Genomic DNA, 19,219 nt, shown 5'->3' on the forward strand with positions numbered 1-19,219 from the left:
TAGCCGATTACAGCTACGTTAACCCACAAAATAATACAACTTTTTTTCTCGTAGCAATAGTACAACTTACATCTCTTAGTGACTCAGGGGTCGGCAACCCAAAATGTTGAAAGAGCCATATTTGACCAATAAATAAAAAACTGATACTGTATGTCTGGAGCCGCAAAAACTGAAAAGCCTTGTATAAGCCTTATAATGATAGCAAGACTGGCTGTATGTATTGAATCTAGCTATATTAGCCTGCTATCGAAATGACTAAATTGGCTAGAAATACATAATTAGCCTTCATGATTAAATGTTTATTTTCCCTGCAGTAGATCCTATAGAGAATGACGCACCACGTGACTACTATGTTGTACGATGTGAAGGGAAAAGGTACCGTTCTCGCACACACCATATTATTGTTTGCATTAGTCTAACACATTCATCTAACTATAGTTTAGGCAGACTTTACTCTGTGCCCTTGACACAATAAAGTTAATCACCTTATCGGGGCTCCTGAGGGGAAAAAGGAAAAATGGTACCATTTCTCGTAGGCACAGTCTAACTGTTCGCATTACTCGAACACACGTAATATAATTAACCAGGGAACAGTATCATTTCTCATATTTACTGTAGGATTGCAACTAATATAAAATAAATAGCACACCATAGTTTAATGAAAAGCAGCATAGATACACAACGACATCTTATCATAGAAGCCTAACATATGCGTCGCGAGCAAGATTGACGCACCAAAACTTGCAAATCAGTTCTGCAAGGAAAAAGCGCTCTTTGTCCGAAAACAAGTAGAGCCAGCCCGGATAACAAAGTTGATGGCGGGCGCTTGTGACGTCAAGACCAGCGTCCGTCGCTGTGCAACCACATCCCATCCACGCACGAACCTAAACAGCCCAAAACCGGCCAGACAGGGATGATCCCAAAGCAACGCCCGGAGACACATTCGGCCGGCCCACGGACTTAAAAAACACAGGACACTGAGATAAGACCGATTTTGCTGCTCGGAAACATTGGCTATGTAGCCTTGCTTTGGATTCAGCATTGTTCCCTCTGTCGTCTTTTTTTGCCTTGTTTTTGACCATTAACCTGGAGTCAGTACAAAGGGTTAAAATAAGAAGAGAACGCGCAAAGTTCCGCCTTCCCAGTTGGCGCACGCGAGGCAGCATCGGCCAAGCGGCACTTGTTTTGGCTGTCGCTGTTTCCGTGCGGCTTGACTGTGGAGGCGAATTTCAACAGATGCCACTACAAGTTTAACTTCATTACAATATTAATGAATTGAAAGAATGTTTGTGTCATGTTTGTCCTCCTAGAAATCCTATTAAAACAAAAAATATATTTTCCTCTCCCATCTTTTTCCATTTTCAAAAAAAAAAAAAAACATTTTTTTACTAGATTCGGTGAGAAGGTGAATAGTTTTTTTTCGTTGTTCGTGAACTAAATTTCCACACAAAGGCACATCGAGGTACCATTAACTTTTCAAGGAGAGGCATGAGAGTCCTTTTTTGAGTGTCCCAGAGCTCGCGAAACTTAGAAAAAAAAGCGCATTTATCAAAGTTTCGTCAACTGTAATTGCGTATATCCGTCAGCCGAAACAGCACAGATAAAGTACACCTGCCCCTTGTTGTCGAAGTTGGCGCGCCGGTGTTGTGCCGAAAAAAAAGCCACTCCGCGTGAAACGTCCCCCCTAACGGGAGCGCCCATACATCACTCGTACAAACAGCTTTTTCTTACCAATCGATGGACACGGAAACGACTTTCTTGTACCGTGAAAATGTATCATTTTCTGTGCTAAGTGTTTCTTCAGTTACTGTTCCAATTGTTTCATTAATTGTTAGTTATGGTACAGTGTATCACAAAAGTGAGTACACCCCTCGCGTTTTCGCAGATTTTTAAGTATATCTTTTCATGGGACAACACTGACAAAATGATACTATGACACAGTGAAAAGTAGTCTCTGTGCAGATTATATAATAGAGTTCATTTATTTTCCCCTCAAAATAACTCAAAATATAGCTATTAATATCTAAATCCCTGGCAACAAAAGTGAGTACACCCCTTTGATAAAACATACATCCCTAAATGTCCAAATTGAGTACTGCTTGTCATTTTCCCTCCAAAATGTCGTGTGACTCGTTACAGGAGTGCTGTCAGCATTGCTGCAGAGATCGAAGAGGTGGGGGGTCAGCCTGTTAGTGCTCAGACCATACATCAAATTGGTGTGCATGGCTGTCACCCCAGGAGGAAGCCCCTTCTAGAGACGGTACACAAGAAAGGCCGCAAACAGTTTGCTGAAGACAAGTCAACAAAGCACATGAATTACTGGAACCATGTCCTATGGTCTGATGAGACGGGCGGGCTTTCTTGTGTACCGTCTTCAGAAGAGGCTTCCTCCTGGGGTGACAGCCATGCACACTAATTTGATGTAGAGTGCGGCTTATATAAGTCAGTGTGTAGTCTACACAAGTGCAATAATTCCCTTTGTGTGTGTGATGTAGTAGTTAGTACTCACACCAGCACAGGTCTCACAGCGTTGTTCATGTTGCCGTAGGCTGCGCGTCCCAGCAGTTCCCGGAAGCAGCTCTCCGCTAACGTGGACGGGTTCTCCTCGCCGTCCTGAACGGACACGCATGGCGTGCTGGGGTGCCCCGCCCCATTCCTGGCAGGCACGCACAAACAACAAAACCATCAGACTCTCATTTGGTGGTGATATAACTGTAAAACACAAAATTTCATGGTTATTGGGTTCACGGGTAAATCGTACCTCCGTTGGAGGGCCATGAAGGTAAGTAACATTGAATAACTGGTATTAACGTTTAAAAGTACCGAAACAATAAAACGCTATAATAAAGTTGAGACTGTTTCTTTAAGCATGGGGCCCTTTTGATAACATACCAATTTGGACCGTTGATGAATACCAGCAGGGCGAATAATCGGTTGACTAATCGGATAAATGTCACTTTTTTCAATTACCTTTACAATTTAACTTGAAGTTATTTAAGGCAAGTAACAATGAAGACAAAATGGATGACTATTTCCTTCAAAAATAATACTTTATTACAGCTTCCTGACTTAAAGCGGAAATTCAAAATTTTTGACAAGGCTTTTATCTTTAGCAGGGGTTTAATGAGGAAAATTTGCCAAAAAATTTCCCATTCATTTTTTATGGGATGCAACGTCCAAGTTTCCCATTAACTTCCAATGGAATTTACATTGCATTTATGCCATCGACGGCCATGTATGTCGATTCAATTCTATTGATGCCAATGTACTTGGACTCAATTGACGCATATGTAAATCGATGCCATTGACGGCCATGGACGTCCAAATTTCCCATTTATTTTCAATGCCAAAAAAAATAAATAAATAAAAAATGTTCCCAAATCAACAGAAAGACCAGATATCAATAAGACGTGTCCCCCAAATGTCCCCGATTCCATTGATGCATATGTAAGTCAATGCCATTGACGGCCATGGACGTCCAAATTTCCCATTTATTTTCAATGACAAAAAAAAAAAAAAAACAATGTCCCAAAATCAACAGGAAATGACCAGATATCAATAGGACGTGTCCCTCAAATGTCCCTGATTCCATTGACTCATATGGATGTTGATGCCCATTGACGGCCATGGACGTTCAAATTTCCCAATTATTCCCAATGGCATTTACTTTGGTTAATGCCATTGATGGCCATGTAGGTCGATTCTATTGATGCCAATGTACTTGGATTCCATTGAGGCATATGTAAGTCGATGCCATTGATTGCCATGGACGTCCAAGGTCACCATTTATTTTCAATGCCAAAAAAAACAATGTCCCCAAGTCAACAGGAAATAACCAGATATCAATAGACCCTACTCACCTACGTCACAAAATGGGCGTGTCGCTGTTTCCGGCCGCCATATTGTACCTCTTTTTCAGACCTATTCTCATTGTTTTCAATTAGTCGAGCAAGTTATAGAGCAATTCATGGAAGCCCCGGTGTTATCTGACGCTGTAAACTCATTGGATCCGTTGCATAAAAGGCGTTACGTGAAAAAGCTTCAGTTTATCCATTCGCCAGATCCGTATTTGATGCCTAAATCGATGTTTTTCGACCCGCTGGCTTCGCCTGTCATCTGATATCCAGATATTTACAACTATCTTGTCCACACAAAATCAGCCTATTCTCACGAAAGTTTGAAAAACTTTAAGAGCTTGGAGGCTTATAAATGCTACGTTGCTGGTTGGGTGAAACAGGTCCTCGTACACGAAAATTCGGCAGGAATCTTGTGCTCGGAAGGTGAGTTACGAAATTTTCAATTCAAAATCTTTTGTTCTTGCTAACATCCACTGTCAAGTCTAATGTATTTCATGTCATTTGTCAATGGAGCTAGGGCTTTTAATGTTTATATGGTTTAGCGATAGCACTCACTACATACATACGTGTATGTTGTCGGCCATTAGCCTAGCAATGATCTTAATTGTGGTTGTCAGCCCAAAACCCTCTAAATATATATTAAATGCATCTTACCAGATATAAAATGACTACTACATAATCTGTGGTAGTCGTTTGGAGCCCAGTTTTCTCGTCGAATTGCAGCAGTCAATCGCGGTCTCCTCTTCGGGTCTCTCGGAATACGGTAAAAATTCAAGTCTCTCCGTCTATCTTCTCTGTTTTTGCAACCGACCGCCACACACGACTTCACCGTTTTGATTATTAATGTTAACGAGCAGAAAAACACGCCATAATAGGAGGAATTTACGAAGCGCTAATGCATTAACATGACTAGTATCCGGACAACATGGCACGGGGGCGTGGCTGCGACGTCACGTGAGTAGGGTCTATAGCAGGGGTCCCCAACCTATTCCACTAAGGCACACTGTGGGTGCAGGATTTCATTCTTACCAAACAAGATGACAACACTTTTTCCCCAATCTGGTGTTTTACAAGTGCAATCAGTTGATTGCAGTCAGGTGTGGCTTGTTTTAGCAGAAGCCTCATTGGTTCAACTGTCTCTGCTGGATCGGCTGGAACAAAAACCAGGACCCACAGTGTGCCTTGAGGACTGGGTTGAAAACCCCTGGTCTATAGGACATGTCCCCCAAATGACCTCATATGACAAGGACACGCCCCCCAAATGTCCCCAAATGACTTGATATGACCAGGACACCCCCCCAAATGTCCCCAACAGACCTGATATCGCTAGGACACGCCCCTCAAATGTCCCCAAATGACCTGATATGACAAGGACACGCCCCCCAAATGTCCCCAAATGACCTGATATGACCAGGACACCCCCCAAATGTCCCCAACTGACCTGATATCGCTAGGACACGCCCCTCAAATGTCCCCAAATGACCTGATATGACAAGGACACGCCCCCCCCCCCCAAATGACCTGATATGACCAGGACACTCCTCCAAATGTCCCCAACTGACCTGATATCGCTAGGACACGCCCCTCAAATGTCCCCAAATGCCCTGATATGACCAGGACACTCCCCCCAAATGTCCCCAAATGACCTGATATGACCAGGACACCCCCCAAATGTCCCCAATTGACCTGATATCGCTAGGACACGCCCCTCAAATGTCCCCAAATGACCTGATATGACCAGGACACCCCCCAAATGACCTAATATTACCAGTACACGCCCCCCAAATGTCTCCAAATTACCTAATATGACCAGGACACGCCCACCAAATGACTGGAAATGACCAGGACACGCCCCCAAATGACCTTATATGACCAGGACAAATGTCCCCAAATGACCTGATATGCCCACACATCAAAAGGAAGTGACCTGGTATTGTCCCAGACATGTCCCCAAACCAACCTGAGCGGGGCTAAGATCTGTATCTCCACACAGCAAAGCCCCAGAGTAATTTTTAGTTGGAGTTCATTTCACATTTGAGACAGTCCAAATGAATTGGACGTCCATCACGGTCAGTGGCGGTGAACGAGTGAAACTAGTTTCTCAGGTTTTCCCATGAAAAGCAAGCCTGTGAGGTCGTTAGGCTCGGCTGCCATTAAAGATGGCGGTGCCAGCCAATCGCATCTGGATAATTGGACGCAGGCAACTCACGGAGGTCCTCGGGTCAGAAGAGCGAAATAATCAGAGCGGCGATCCTTAGCTGTGGAAAAGCTGGCAAAAGAAGATAAACGTCTGACCGGCTCTAAAAATAGATTTTTGTTGACATGGAAACCATTTGAGGAAGAATTTTTGCAGCTCCGCTTTTATGATTTTTCCCAGTGGTAAACTCATTTCAAGTCACAGCAGAAGCATTATGAGACCTTTCATCGCTGCTACCAAAATGGCCTCAGGGCGGCCATGTTGGTAGGGGCGACATTCTCATTCAAGTCAATGCATTGACATTAAAACGAAGTCATAACCAGCATTTCTCAACTGTTTTTTTTTTTGTTTTAATGTGAATGTTCTCGAAATGTAGCTCCTATTTGCACAAGAGTTGTCGTTGCAATACCTGTCAAGGTCGTCAGCGTCCTGCATGTTAAATAGCATGGACGGGATCAGTTTGTCCATGTGCTGCGGCTCCCAGATGATGGCCTGGAGCTCGTCGTTGACAGTCTTTCGGACCACCCCCTGCAAGCCTTTAATTCCCGCCACGCGGATCCTGACGCACGACAAGCAACGTGAAGGAAAGGTACATCGAGAAGATGGCGCTTGCGCATCTGCCCACCTGCTCCTGGTGTCTGGGTCCTCGTGGGTGGAGTGACACATGGCACTGAACTGAGACACGAAGAAGTCGTAGCGGCGGTGGTAAGACGGAGTGTCCTCCTCGATGTTGGCAAATTTAACAAACTGCACAAAAAAACAACAACAAAAACAACTATTGAACTGGGAGGGATGGAAGAGACCATTTAGGTTTTAGCTAGGGCTAAGGCAGGGGTCGGCAACCCAAAATGTTGAAAGAGCCATATTGGACCAAAAAAGACAAAAAACAAATATGTCTGGAGCCGTAAAAAATTAAGAACTTTATTTAAAGGGTATGACAACACCTGGGGAAATGCTAATATTCCATCATTTATCCATCAACGCATGCCTTTTGAATTCATATCATGCCACTTCATGTAATTACACACATCGCAACACCAAGAAAATGATAGAAATTAGGTCGATTGTCAAGCTAAAAGGACCCGCCCCCGAGATGCCGGAAAGCTAGCATATTGTGTGAGTGACGTCACTTTCGGGAAACAGCCGGCTCAGTGCTTAGTACTGAATGGCGGCGATGATGGCGGACAATTTTGTTTTCTAGTTGCAGCGACGAATCCGACGAAACGAACATTCTTCTAATGGTGACGAGAAGAGTTATGAACCTTTCTTTGGTGTTTTGGGTTATCAATTTGAGCCCAAACGAAAGCCAATGCAGCCTAATGAAAGGATCATTGAGGGGAGCAATCACACTGATGAAACCCCGACAACAGTTTGTGTGGGAAACACCAAATGGTATGTTTTGCATTTCTTTTTGTGAAGCTGATACACCGTGACCGCAAAATAAAGTAATGTATGGAATAAGTATCATTTAATATGCTATCTTCGGTTTCGCTCTGCCAACCGACACAAATATGGATGGGATTAGAGCAGGGGTCCCCAACCTTTTTTGCACCACGGACTGGTGTGATTTGGGTCTTTTTTTTTCACGGACCGGCGTCCCACTTTTATATTCAGTTGGACTCTCAATGTTATCCAATGGTGCTAAAAAACTATTTACATCACAAACATACATGTGCAACACGGAAATGGCGTAAATTAACGCTTAACGACAGGGCGAAGTCGTTAAGTGAGAGGGCTACGTGCAGTTGTTGTGTGCGCCAAACATGGCAAACGTAAGTTAATATTCCTTTCTTTAAAGAAAGTTTGTAGTGTGTACTTAGGAATCGCTGCATTCGCGGTCCTTTTTAACATTACGCGCATGCCAACTTTGTCAGAACACCGGCAATGTGCGGCAGAAAAATACAGCAAATATAAAATAGCATTTGTTTTTAGCCCCGTCGTGTTAAGTGCAGGGAAAAAAATACAACTCACCCGCTGAATCAGTGGGAGGGCTGAGTTTGTTTCGTTGAGACGAGATGGGAGAGTGAGGGGAGCTAGCATCACAAATACACAATGTTGGAAATTGTAGCACAGTTTTCAGCTCGCTCCTAGCGATGTCGGGATATTCCGAAATGACTTTAATCCAGAACTTAAGTAGAGTTGTTGTCTCAAATGTACGTTTAAGTCGCCGTGATTTGCGATCTCTACAAGCTGATATTCCTGTTCCACAGACATGCTCGAATCACTCGATTTATTCACATACGGGTCACGAATTCACTCCTTCGCAGTTTTTGGGTCTTTAGTGATTGGGAAGTAGCATAAATTTTGTTTTCTTTGAGGTTGTAGGCACATCTTCTGGCTCGTCAGGTTCCCGTTTCCCTATAAAATTTAAAAATTAGCCCTCTTAGCACTGACGAACTTCACTCATTGTCTGCGTAGTCCAGCTCTTTTTCTTGCGTTCGGGAACTCATGGGTACTACATTGCGACAAATGGCTATTTGTAAACCACATAGCATGACAGATTTGAACCATTTTAGCGATTTTTTGATAAAACACGAACGCAACTCTTTCGTCGATAAACAACGATGGCACCTGCCTCGACCTTTTGTTTCCTTGTTATGACGTCTCCGCCCCATTCGGCTGTTTCCGGAACACTTTTGGAAATGTTCGTCATTTTCGATCTATTTTCGATAATTGCTCATTAATGTGATTGATTTTTTAGCTAACTTTATCAATATTTGTTATCTTGGCACATAACGGTTCTATTGATGTCTCACACCCCCTTTGCGTTTTCATACCCTTTAAGCCTTATAATGAAGGAAACCCACACTCAAGTCAGTTAAATTTTAGTAATCATGATGTAGCTGAAGATATTGATAGGTCTTTGATTGCACAAGTTATATGTGAAAATATTACCAATAATTCATATTATTTTAGAAATTGAGTTTTATTTTTGTTTCATATTGCAATATAATATATATATATATATACTAGGGCTGTCAAATTTATCGCGTTAACGGGCGGTAATTAATTTTTTAAATTAATCACGTTAAAATATTTAACGCAATTAACGCATGCACGGTACGACCCACTCACGCACTGTCGCATTCAACCTATAATGGCACCGTTTTACTTATATACAGAGCTAAAAGGCAGGGTCAAATGAATGGAGTAGATACTAGCAGTCTTTTGGAACTGTTTTTAATTGGCTAAAGCCTTAACATCCCTCTCACGATAACTAGAAATATTGAGGGACGCGACACTGGGAAGAATGATAGTAGTCTATCTTTTTTTTAACACCCAGTGTTGCACCCAACGCAGAGAAGATATATCCATTGGTGCCATCACGCACAGTCATGGTTGCACTTCCCATCATGCATTTGGGCAGAACAGTTAAATTGCTACAGTATCATTTACTGAAAGCTCAACAAATACACTAGATGGCAATATTTAGTCACAATATACAAAGTCACATTTATCCTTTAAGAATTACAAGTCTTTCTATCGATGGATCCCTCTCACAGAAAGAATGTTAATAATGTAAATGCCATCTTGTGGATTTATTGTCATAATAAAGAAATACAGTACTTATGTACTGTATGTTGAATGTATATATTCATCTTATCTTTCCATTCCAACAATAATTTACAGAAAAATATGGCATATTTTAGAGATGGTTTGAATTGCGATCAATTACAATTAATTAATTTTTAAGCTGTGATTAACTCGATTAAAAATTTAAGTCATTTGACAGCCCTAATATATACACTATAACGCTAACGCTATATAAAACGTAAGATTAGTCACCAATTTGTAAGGGCATACGTCACTATTTGTAAGATTGCCAACGGCCTTAGGTTGACAGGTATAAACATCGCCAAAGAAATCGCCAGCTTTGTCAGGTTTCTAATCATTCATTCCATCAACTTGTGCATAGTGTCCCCAGCAGCAAGTAAACAACGTAAAAGCGAAAGGAAGCCTCACTATCAAGTCAGCCGCGAGATGCGTTCAGGTACACTACCCAAACACATTCACCTCATTAGAGCCTGGTTTGTTACATTATTACAGGTATTATCATTATTATTATTATTATTATTATGGATATTATTATTATTACAATTTTTATTCATAATTTGTTTTGCTCTCTGTAATTGCTATTTGCAGTAGTAACATCAGTATTTATTGAGAATTTAGTGTAGGTTTTCAGACTGTGGAACGAATTAATTGAATTATTATAATGTATTCTTACGGGAAAATCCTGCTCGACATACGATCATTTCGACTTACAAACAGGGTCCTGGAACAAATTTTCTGAAAAATTGAGAGTTCATTGCTGCCAACTAGCATGTTGTGGCAAAACTATGGTACTACACCACAAGCACAAAACTAAATTTGGACTCGCACAATTGCAAAAAATGATGATTTAAAAAAAAAAAAAAAAAAACTTTTTTTTTAATTCTTTTGAAATGTACGCAGTGCGGCATTTATATTATTGCTCCGGCTTTGTGTCCAATGAGCCTCTTTTGACGCCTGGGCAAGCCCACATGTGCACGTGGTGGCATTGTCAGGAAAATGTCATTAACCCAACGTGCCTCCGAGCCATCAGCGTCTAAATATCACAGATGAATAAATTTTTCATTTCACATACCCTCACATGAATGGGTAGTTGCGCCCCTGGGGCTGTCAATGGCAGCCAGACCCTCCCACTTCAAATGGATTGGACGTCTAGTGCCATCAATGGCATATAATGAGGTAAGCAGCATATGACAATAAAGCCATGATAGCAATTACTTTACATTTAGGTGAGTACATAGTAAATAAGTATGAAGATTATTATTTTAGTTGTTTTTTTTTAACGGCTGTATCGGCCAATGCTAATGCTGTACGGATACCACTTTAAAAAAAATAAATAAAAAAATAATAATAAAAATAAAAAACTAGGGTTGTTCCGATCATGTTTTTTTTGCTCCCGATGCCGATCGTTTTAGTTTGAGTATCTCCCGATCCCGATATTTCCCGATCCGATTTTTTTTTTTTTTGCTCCCGATTCAATTCCAATCATTCCCGATAATTATTCCCGATCATATACATTTTGGCAATGCATTAAGAAAAAAATGAATAAAACTCGGACGAATATATACATTCAACATACAGTACATAGGTACTGTATTTGTTTATTATGACAATAAATCCTCAAGATGGCAATTACATTATTAACATTCTTTCTGTGAGAGGGATCCACGGATAGAAAGACTTGTAATTCTTAAAGGATAAATGTGACTTTGTATATTGTGACTAAATATTGCCATCTAGTGTATTTGTTGAGCTTTCAGTAAATGATACTGTAGCCATTTAACTGTTCTGCCCAAATGCATGATGGGAAGTGCAACCATGACTGTGCGTAGTGGTACCAATTGATATATCTTCTCTGCGTTGGGAAATAACAGGGTGTTATGAAAAAGATGAATTACTACCTTTCTTCCCCACATTGCTTCCCACGATATTTCTAATCGTAGGGAGAGGGATTGTAAGGTTTTAGCCAATTAAAAAAAGCCTTCAAAGGCTGCCAAAATTCACTCTACTCATTTTACGCTGCCTTTTATCTCTCTATATAGATAAAACGGCGCCATTACAGATTGAGCGCGACAATGTGTGAGTGGGTCGTGCAGCGCATGCATTAATTGCGTTAAATATTTTAACGTGATACATTTTTTAAAAAATTAATTACCGCCGCTATTAGGATAAATGTAATAACCCTACCTTAAACCTAAACGAAAGACTCTGGAAGAGTGACACATATTAACGTTAAATACAATAATTAGAAAACGATTTAATTTACACACACACACAAAAAAAAAATATATATATATATATATATATATATATATATATATTAAAAAAAGGCATGGCCGATATTTTTTTGCCGATTCCGATACTTTGAAAATGACGTGATCAGACCCGATCGATCGGGATGGCGGGGTGCTATACGAGTATAACATCATTTAGTTTTTTTTTTTTTAACGGTTGTATCGGCCAATGCTAATACTGTACGGATACCACTTTAAAAAAAAAAAAAAAAAAAAAAAACCTAAAAGCTAGGTTTCGAAATGGGTATTTTTGTAATAACATGGCAACTAAGCGGTTCATAAGTTTCCTTTGGTGTCAAGAAATACGCATTTGATTGTGTTGTCCGTTAAGTGGAAGGTCGTCACGGGGTTGATGACAACATTAGCGCTTGTTCCAATTTTCCCAGCTTACCCAAATTTACCCACTTCTTGCGTGTTAAGGTGAAGCCTAGACTTCCATTTTGTCGGCGTAGGCTCATCATAATAATCAATAGCCATGCCCTTTGATACAAGCAGTTTTCTGTGGCGGTGTTACATTAAATAAGCTGCAGTGCTGAAAAACAATGATGCCTGGCAGTTACCGAGTTGGTCCCCAGAACCTGCAGGTCCGGTTCTCGGGACTCCAGCAGCTTGGCCACCATGTGCAGGAAGCTCTCCACAAAGGGTTTGATGCTCTGCGAGTGGCACGCCATGAGAAGCTGGTCCAGGGCCTCCATAGCAATCACCACATTCCTGAGCACAAAGAGCCATGCACCTTGTTTACATAAAACTCCACCAGGGCACTAGCTGTGGCACAATGTTAGGATGCCACCAAGACAGTATACCAAACTGCGGACGGCTACAGATTAAGAAAATATTATTAGGGCTGTCAAAATTATCGCGTTAACGCGCGGTAATTAATTTTTGAAATTAATCACGTTAAAATATTTGACGCAATTAACGCACATGTCCCGCTCAGAAAGTATTCTGCCTTTTGGTAAGTTTTACAGCTAGGCTTTTTGCGTTGTCCAACAGCGAACTCTTGTGGTCGCTTTGCGACATGGTTTATTATTTACTTCTTTTCTTCATTATGGCTGCACGACTTCTCGGGCTGATAATGTTGTCCTTATATGATCCTTGGACAAGATTTGTCCGTAAGTATGGTTGTTGTAAAGAATGTACATATTATGTTAGAAGCGAAATGTTATATTTTTTGTATGAGACGCTTTTTGTTTGTTTAGTGAATCTGTATAGCGTGCTAAGCTAACGTTGTTGCTAATGCAATGCTTGTGTACTTTTATTTTGTAGTTTTACGACGGTCTAAAGAGGACAATGGTTTGAGGCCATTTTATTAATAAATCAGATGAAAAAGGAAGAAGTCTAATTATTAAGGCGTCGTTCACTAGCTGTCTAGCTTTGGAAAAAGTAGACGCTTCGGAGTGAGGACAGCATAGACAGATTTAAATGACAGTAGAGTGAAATGCCCACTACAGTCCATGTACCGTATGTTGAATGTATATATCCATCTTGTGTCTTATCTTTCCATTCCAACAATTTATTTTACAGTATATATAATTTACAGAAAAATATGGCATATTTTATAGATGGTTTGAATTGCGATTAATTGCGATTAATTACGATTATTAATTTTTAAGCTGTAATTAACTCGATTAAAAATTTTAATCGTTTGACAGCCCTAAATATTATTGAATACGGCCTGCACAAGAAGCTTCAATTCAGCCTACATTCTGTTGCACTTCTCAGCTTCAACACTAGAAGTAGCTAGTCACTTAAACATTGAAATAAATCATTATCCGATATCAACAAGAAGTGACCTTAAAATTAGTGTTGCACCGATTCCATTTTTTGTGCCCGATACGATACCTTGCTGTGCAGTATCGGCCGATACCGATACCATGCCGATACCTCTCTGTTTGCCACCAAAAAAAAAAAAAAAAAAAAAAAGTATATATATATATATATACATATATATACAGTATATATTATGTATATACATATTACAATTCAATACATGTAATGCTCTGAAACAGAAAATACAACGGTTATAATTGTTATTATATATTTAAACCCTAAACCCTAACCCAAAAATAACAGTGCCATCATATAAACAAGCATTTTAGTGCATAATATTTATGTGCTTACTTCTTACTGATGTGAAGAAATTTTGTATATAAGTGCTGAGAACAATCTTTACTGTTTGTAAAGTGGGGCACACTGTTGATTGCTGCAGCTCTCTTAGCAGCTATATTTACCATATAAGCAAAACATCCTATTTGTCGTCCAAGTCCATCTGTAACATGTACTGAATTAACAGTCTTTGCAGCATTATCTATAGTCACTGGTATGGATTGATTTGGCCTGCTTAACTTCCATTCAGTCATGGCGGTTTGTAATTCATCAATGTAGTGTATGGACTACGCGTCGCTCTGGGCTGACGCAGCTAATGTAGCACATCTAGGTTGCTATTTGATGATATCTAGTGTGTGCGCGAGAGAGTTGCATGGGATCTAACATAGGACATCATTGTTGCTATTTAAAGATATCTAGTGTGCGCGCCGCTGCGCTGCTTGAGTGTTTTCTGGCCACAGAAGTCACTTCTGCTCATTACTGCACAACACCAGCATATGACAATCGACTTTCATAAACAGGACGAGTTTGAAGTACGGCGCTCTTAATTTGCCACTCATTGTTCATCATGAAACCATGAGTTTGCTTAGTCTCCCACGGTCTTAACCTTTCTGATCCCATCGGCGCTACAACAGCAGGCGTTAGCTTATGCATGCTAATTGTTTGTGAATGCCATGTTAGACGAGCAGCGTAACATCGCGGATATGCGTAGTAGTGTACATCCTTAATATTGAAGACGAAGGTGTTAATATCGTTTGGTAATTTCGAGAGAAAGACATACAGATGTCATGCATCGGGATTTGGGAAGTTAGCTCACGTGGGGAGGACAGTACATTTGCGTTCGAGTGATGCAAGTAGATGGTATCGGCGCCCTAAATGTTGGTACTCGTCGATACCGATGCCACCAATTCGGGCCAGATCTTTACTTAAAATGCCCCCCACTGACGGCCATAGAAGTGGGAGGGGGCTGTTTGAATTTCATTCTCTCCGAGTTCATCTACTAATGATAAACCCACACTCATCAACGCAATTTTGCGTTTTAGAGAAGACTGCCAATGTTTTATAGCATCCTAAAGGAGTTATTATATTGTCTTTTTTTCCATTAGCCTAATTGTAGCAATGCTAAGCTTTCCCTTGCGTTCCCTTATTTTGTACAGTGCTGGCCAAAAGTATTGGCACCCCTGCAATTCTGTCAGATAATGCTCAATTTCTCCCAGAAAATGATTGCAATTACAAAAATGCTATGGAAGTAATATCTATATTTATTTTGCTTGCAATGAAAAAACACAAAAGAGAATGAAAAAAAATGAAATCATTATCATTTACACAAAACTCAAAAAATGGGACAGACAAAAGAATTGGCACCCTCAGCCTAATACTTGGTAGAACAACCTTTAGACAAAATAACTGCAAACAACCTCTTCCGGAATGAATCAATGAGTTTCAAACAATGCTCTGCTAGAATTTTAGACTTTTCTTCTTTGGTCAACTGCTCCAGGTCTCTGAGATTTGAAGGGTGCCATTTTCAGATCTCTCCACAGGTGTTCTATGGGATTCAGGTCTGGAGTCATTGCCGGAAGTCTTCAGTGCTTTCTCTCAAACCATTCTCTAGTGCTTTTTGAAGTGTGTTTTGGGTCATTGTCCTTCTGGAAGTCCCGTGACCTCTAAGGGAGACCCAGCTTTCTCACACTGGGCCCTACAATATGCTGGAAAATTTGTTGGTAGTCTTCAGACTTTATAATGCCATGCACACAGTCAAGCAGTCCAGTGCAAGAGGCAGCAAAGCAACCCCAAAACATCAGGGAATCTCCGCCATGTTTGACCGTGGGGACCGTGTTCTTTTCTTTGAAGGCCTCATTTTTTCCCCTGTAAACTCTATGTTAATGCCTTTTCCCAAAAAGCTCAACTTTTGTCTGATCTGACCAAAAAACATTCTTCCAAAATGTTTTTGGCTTTCTCAGGTAAGTTGTGGCAAACTCCAGCCTGGATTTTTTATGTCTCTGGGTTAGAAATGGGGTCTTCCTGGGTATCCTAACCTAGAGTCCCTTTTCATTCAGACACAGACGGATAATACGGGTTGACACTGTTGTCCCCTCGGACCGCGGGACAGCTTGAACTTGTTTGGATGTTAGTCGAGGTTCTTGATTCACTATCCGCACAGTTGAAATCTCTCGTTAATTTTTCTTTTCCGTCCACATCTAGGTAGGTCAGCCACAATGCCGTGGGCTTTACACTTATTGATGACACTGCGCACGGTAGACACAGGAACATTCAGGTCTTTGGAGATGGACTTGTAGCTTTGACATTGCCCATGCTTCCTCACAATTTTGCTCCTCAAGTCCTCAAACAGTTCTTAAGTCTTCATTATTTTCTCCATGCTCAATGTGGTACACAAATGGACACAGGACAGAGGTTGAGTCAACTTTAATCCATTTTAACTCGCTGCAAGTGTATTTAGTTATTGCGACCACGTGTTATGTGCCACAGATAAGTAACAGGTGCTGTTAATTACACAAATTAGAGAAGTATCACGATTTTTCAAAGGGTGCCAATACTTTTGTCCGGCCTATTTTTTGGAGTTTTGTGTAAAATGATAGTGATTTTTTTTCCCCTTCTCTTTTGTGTTTTTTCATTGAAAGCAAAATAAATGAAGATATTACTACCGAAGCATTTGTACTTGCAATCATTTTCTGGGAGAAATTGAGCATTGTCTGACAGAATTGCAGGGGTGCCGATACTTTTGGCCAGCAGTGTATGAGCTTGCTCCTTTCTAGGCATGCGTAGTTAGCGCAAATGCAGGCGTACCTTGCAGAAGCGAGGGGGGGGACTTAAACGCACCTTAAACGTAAGTGTGGACAGGTAAATGGTAATGGTAAATGGTGTTATACTTATATAGCGCTTTTCCACCTTTCAAGGCGCTCAAAGCGCTTTACACTATCTCGCCATTCACCTACTGGTGACACAGCACCAGGAGCAACGTGGGGTTCAGTATCTTGCTCAAGGATACTTAGGCGAGTTCATCAGGGCGAAGAATCGAACCCACAACCTCTGGGTTGGGGGACAACTACTCTACCACTGAGCCACGCCACCCCACAGGTATAAAAATAGTCAGCAAAATACCCTGGAGAAAATCATCTGTCCTAGTGTAAACGTAGTATAAGATGTTGATGTCCTTGTGGACATTTACGCGCTCTTCTGTCAATGTTCATTCGAATTGGTCAAACACTTATATATTTATTTATTCATAAACTACAACTTTTGAAGTTTATCGACAAAAACATTTTGAGGATTGTCGACTGAAACTAGACGAAATTTGAGTTTTCGTTGACTAAAACAAGACGAAGACGAACGCATATTGAAATAACTGAAATATGACTACGACTAATCATTATTTTCATCCAAAAGACTAAGAGGAAAATTAAAAGGGCTGCCAAAAACAACACTGGCTCATACTTGAATGCTTATTGTTAACAAGACATTTATATACAGTGGGGCAAAAAAGTATTTAGTCAACCACTAATTGTGTAAGTTCTCCCACTTGAAAATATTAGAGAGGCCTGTAATTGTCAACATGGGTACAACTCAACCATGAGAGACAGAATGTGGGAAAAAAACCTGAAAATCACATTGTTTGATTTTAAAAAAAAATATTTCTAAATTAGAGTGGAAAATAAGTATTTGGTCAATACCAAAAGTTCATCTCAATACTTCGTTATGTACCTTTTGTTGGCAATAACGGAGGCCAAACGTTTTCTGTAACTCTTCACAAGCTTTTCACACACTGTTGCTGGTATTTTGGCCCATTCCTCCATGCAGATCTCCTCTAGAGCAGTGATGTTTTGGAGCTGTCGTTGAGCAACACGGACTTTCAACTCCCTCCACAGATTTTCTATGGGCTTGAGATCTGGAGACTGGCTAGGCCACTCCAGGACCTTAAAATGCTTCTTACGAAGCCACTCCTTTGTTGCCCTGGCAGTGTGTTTGGGATCATTGTCATGCTGAAAGACCCAGCCACGTCTCATCTTCAATGCCCTTGCTGACGGAAGGAGATTTTCACTCAAAATCTCTCGATACATGGCCCCATTCATTCTTTCCTTTACAAAGATCAGTCGTCCTGGTCCCTTTGCAGAAAAACAGCCCCAAAGCAGGATGTTTCCACCCCCATGCTTCACAGTGGGTATGGTGTTCTTCAGATGCAATTCAGTATTCTTTCTCCTCCAAACACGAGAACCTGTGTTTCTACCAAAAAGTTCTATTTTGGTTTCATCTGACCATAACATATTCTCCCGGTCCTCTTCTGGATCATCCAAATGCCGAACCGCAGACGGGCCTGGACGTGTACTGGCTTCAGCAGGGGTTACGTCTGGCAGTGCAGGATTTGAGTCCCTGGCGGCGCATTTTGCTACTGATAGTAGCCTGTGTTACTGTGGCCAAGCTGTCTGTAGGTCATTCACTCGGTCCCCCTGTGTGGTTCCCGGATTTTTGCTCACCGTTCTTGTTATCATTTTGACGCCACTGGGTGAGATCTTGCATGGAGCCCCAGATCGAGGGAGATTATCAGTGGTCTTGTATGTCTTCCATTTTCAAATAATTGCTCCCACAGTTGATTTCTTTACATCAAGTGTTTTACCTGTTGCAGATTCGGTCTTCCCAGCCTGGTGCAGGTCTACAATTTTGTCTCTGGTGTCCTTCGACAGCTCTTTGGTCTTTGGCCATAGTGGAGTTTGGAGTGTGACTGACTGACTGAGCTTGTGGACAGGTGTCTTTTATACCGATAATGAGTTAAAACAGGTGCCATTAATATAGGGAACGAGTGGAGCCTCGTTAGAAGAAGTTAGACCTCTTTGACAGCCAGAAATCTTGCTTGTTTGTAGGTGACCAAATACTTATTTTCCACTCTAATTTGGAAATAAATTCTTTAAAAATCAAACCATGTGATTTTTTTCCCCACAATCTGTCTCTCATGGTTGAGGTTTACCCATTTTGACAATTACAGGCCTCTCTAATCTTTTCAATTAGGAGAACTTGCACAATTGGTGGTTGACTAAATACTTATTTGCCCCACTGTATACTTAACACTTACTTTACACTGCATGTACATTTGTTAAATATGTTAAATTGAAAGCTGGTGAATAAATCAACGAGAAATGCTTCATTTGTATTTCATGCATTGATTCAGACTTTTAAATTATGTAACAGTCTGCTTGGGCGAA

At 40.8% G+C, this 19,219-nt stretch overlaps 1 protein-coding gene across 6 annotated transcripts in view; it reads right to left on the reverse strand.

The window, feature by feature from the left end:
• efr3a (EFR3 homolog A (S. cerevisiae)) overlaps positions 1-19,219 on the reverse strand; it is a 79,244-nt gene that overhangs the window by 39,770 nt on the left and 20,255 nt on the right. For all 6 annotated transcript variants that reach the window (XR_009066992.1, XM_057857866.1, XM_057857865.1 and 3 more), the window contains exons 4-7: positions 12,461-12,611; positions 6,680-6,801; positions 6,464-6,613; positions 2,510-2,656 (exon numbers count right to left, since the gene is read on the reverse strand). Coding sequence is in view for 5 of the 6 variants with exons in the window: in XM_057857866.1 (XP_057713849.1) it covers positions 2,510-2,656; positions 6,464-6,613; positions 6,680-6,801; positions 12,461-12,611 (570 nt within the window). In the remaining variant the exon portion in view is untranslated. The remainder of the gene's footprint in view (positions 1-2,509; positions 2,657-6,463; positions 6,614-6,679; positions 6,802-12,460; positions 12,612-19,219) is intronic.

Source organism: Corythoichthys intestinalis, chromosome 14 (genome assembly GCF_030265065.1).
Source record: "Corythoichthys intestinalis isolate RoL2023-P3 chromosome 14, ASM3026506v1, whole genome shotgun sequence".
Taxonomy (NCBI): domain Eukaryota; kingdom Metazoa; phylum Chordata; class Actinopteri; order Syngnathiformes; family Syngnathidae; genus Corythoichthys; species Corythoichthys intestinalis.